Source organism: Rhincodon typus, chromosome 46 (assembly GCF_021869965.1).
Source record: "Rhincodon typus isolate 14 chromosome 46, sRhiTyp1.1, whole genome shotgun sequence".
Taxonomy (NCBI): domain Eukaryota; kingdom Metazoa; phylum Chordata; class Chondrichthyes; order Orectolobiformes; family Rhincodontidae; genus Rhincodon; species Rhincodon typus.
This window is the reverse complement of record NC_063377.1, coordinates 9699445-9701958: the sequence shown is the minus strand read 5'-3', so window position 1 is coordinate 9701958 and position 2514 is coordinate 9699445. Positions and strand designations below refer to the sequence as shown.

Genomic DNA, 2514 nt, shown 5'->3' with positions numbered 1-2514 from the left:
CCTACCGGGGACCACGCCCACCTCCCCTCTCCTACCGGGGATCACCAACCCCTCCCCTCTCCTACCGGGGATCACCACCCCCTCCTCTCTCCTACCGGGGACCACCCCCACCTCCCCTCTCCTACCAGGGATCACCAACCCCTCCCCTCTCCTAGCGGGGACCACCAACCCCTCCCCTCTCCTAGCGGGGATCCCCACGTGGGGACTCCCTCCTTTCGTACCCAGGGTCCCTCCTCCCTCTCCTAACCAGCACCGCCTTCCTCCTCCAGCATCTCCTACCCAGCGCCCTTCCCCTCCTCCCCCTCGCCTAGCCAGCGTCCCCCTCCTCCTCCTGCATTTCCTATCCAGCGCCCCCCTCCACCTCTTTCCTACCCAGCACCCTCCTCCCTCTTGTATCTGGGGCATTCAAGAGTCCTTCTCGCATGGTACACAGTGCCAGTCCAGGCTCTTGTGCCCCCTCACCTTGTTGTAGTAACCGTAGGTGACAGCGTTGGGTATGATGCCAGCCTTCTTCATTTCATGTAGGACCCGGACTGCGAGCACAGGCTCCCCATATTGTCCACACATCTGCATCAGAATCCGATGGCACATCTACAGAAACCAAACACAGACAGGACACCAATAGGTACCCAGCTTCAGGCTGGCAAGAGGCACAGAGAAGGACAGAAAGGGAGAGGCAAACAGAGCGAGAGAGGCACAGAGAAGGAGAGGCACAGAGAGGAACATAGACAGCGAGAGGGAGAGCTCACAGAGAGGGAGGGGGGGCCACAGAGAGGGAAGGGGTGACATGGGGGATGCACCGAGGGGGTGGGGGCACACCGAGAGGGAAGTGGGGCACACAGCAGGGGGCACAGAGTGGGAGAGGGAGCACAGAGAGAGCGACAGGGAGAGACACAGAGGGAGGGAGAGAGTGACAGAGACAGGCAGACAACGGGAGAAGAAGAGACACAGACAGAGGGAGATGGGGGCGGCGGGGGAGAGTGACGGGCAGTGAGTGTGGCAGTGATTGGTGGTAATGCAGATCAGGTAGGGGAGACAGCCAGGTACACCTTAGTCTCCTGTTGCCATCCTCGCTCAAGTCCTGCTATCACTGCACTTTCTACCTCTCGAAATTCCCTGGCCAATCAACTGATATCATCTCCTTGGGATCTGCAGCTTCCTCATCCCACCCCGCTCGGGGATTCATCTCAGAAACAACCTTTCCCCCAACCCCGACCCAACACACCCAAATAGGCACCTTTAACCACTGTTAGTGCATCTTGTAGATGCTACACACTCCTGCTACTGAGTGTCAGTGGTGGAGGGAGTGGGATGCCTGTGGATGTGGTGCCAATCAAGCGGGGGCTGCTTTGTCCTGGATGGTGTTGAGCTTCTGGAGTGTTGTTCGAGCTACATTCATCCAGGACAAGTGGGGAGTATTTTCTCACACTCCTGCCTTGTGCCTTGTTGATAGTGGCACAGGCTCTGGGGGGAGTCAGGAGGGGAGTTACTCGCTGCAGGGTTCCCAGCCTCTGACCTGCTTTGTTTTCATATTTTCGTGGGATAAAGTTGGCACGTATTCTCTGTCCTGATGCCCCTTGAGTGGCTCACTCAAGCTGTTTCAGAGGGTAATTAAGAGTCAGTCCTATCACTATGGGGTCTGAAGTCACATGTAGGCCCAGGCTGGGAAAGGACAGCAGATTTCCCTTCCCATGAGTAACCAAATGGGTTTTGATGACAATCGACAATGGTTAGACGAGACAAACTTTTAATTCCAGATTTTCTAACCAACACCCAAAGGACATTTGGAACTCTGGATTGCACATCTAGGGGCATGACCACGATAGCACATCCTCCCCTGCTTCAGGCTGGGTGATGAAGGGAAAGACAGAGCCCATACTGGGGACCAGGCCTGGTCACTCACCTCATCTGGCAGCACCACCTTTCTAGTCTCCATCTTCTTCAGCAGGTCGTAAGCAGTTTGCAAAGCCCTGACCTTGAGTGGGGAGGCACGCACATGGGTTGGGAGATAGATGAACCACAGAGCGTAACACTGGCCCAGGAGGCACTTGGCCCACATGTCAGGCACCAGGGAATATTTCTGGGCAATTTTCTGCGCCGATTTTATCTCCTGCAGATAGGAAGGAGCTGGTCAGAAGGATCCAATTGGTTACACACAAAGAGAAAGAACAGACATTGCAACCTCGCTCTGTACAGCCACAGAGTGCCCAACACCACCAATGGTGTAGTCATTGCAATCACAATGTGCACACAGCAGACTCTTACAAACATAACGTTTGGCCAGCAGATCTGTTGAAGTGAAATTGAGGGATAAAGATACCAGGGCAGCAGGGATAACCCCCAGCTACCTCAGGTAGAGGCCATGGGGTCTCTTAGGTTCAGACAGGTAGCAGTGTGCAGCCTGACTGACTGCTCATCTTAAACACAGCTCTTCATTCATACATACAGTGTAACACCACACACAGAGGGCCCGGTGTAAGACACACACAGAGGGCCCGGTGTAAGACACACACA

General features: G+C 55.2%; 1 protein-coding gene across 1 annotated transcript in view; it reads right to left on the bottom strand.

The window, feature by feature from the left end:
• The window catches only part of LOC109925968 (DENN domain-containing protein 4B), a 21767-nt gene that overhangs the window by 5067 nt on the left and 14186 nt on the right, over positions 1 to 2514 (bottom strand). Inside the window, exons 10-11 of the mRNA XM_048620313.1 lie at positions 1904 to 2110; positions 463 to 591 (exon numbers count right to left, since the gene is read on the bottom strand). Coding sequence (XP_048476270.1) covers positions 463 to 591; positions 1904 to 2110 — 336 coding nt within the window. The remainder of the gene's footprint in view (positions 1 to 462; positions 592 to 1903; positions 2111 to 2514) is intronic.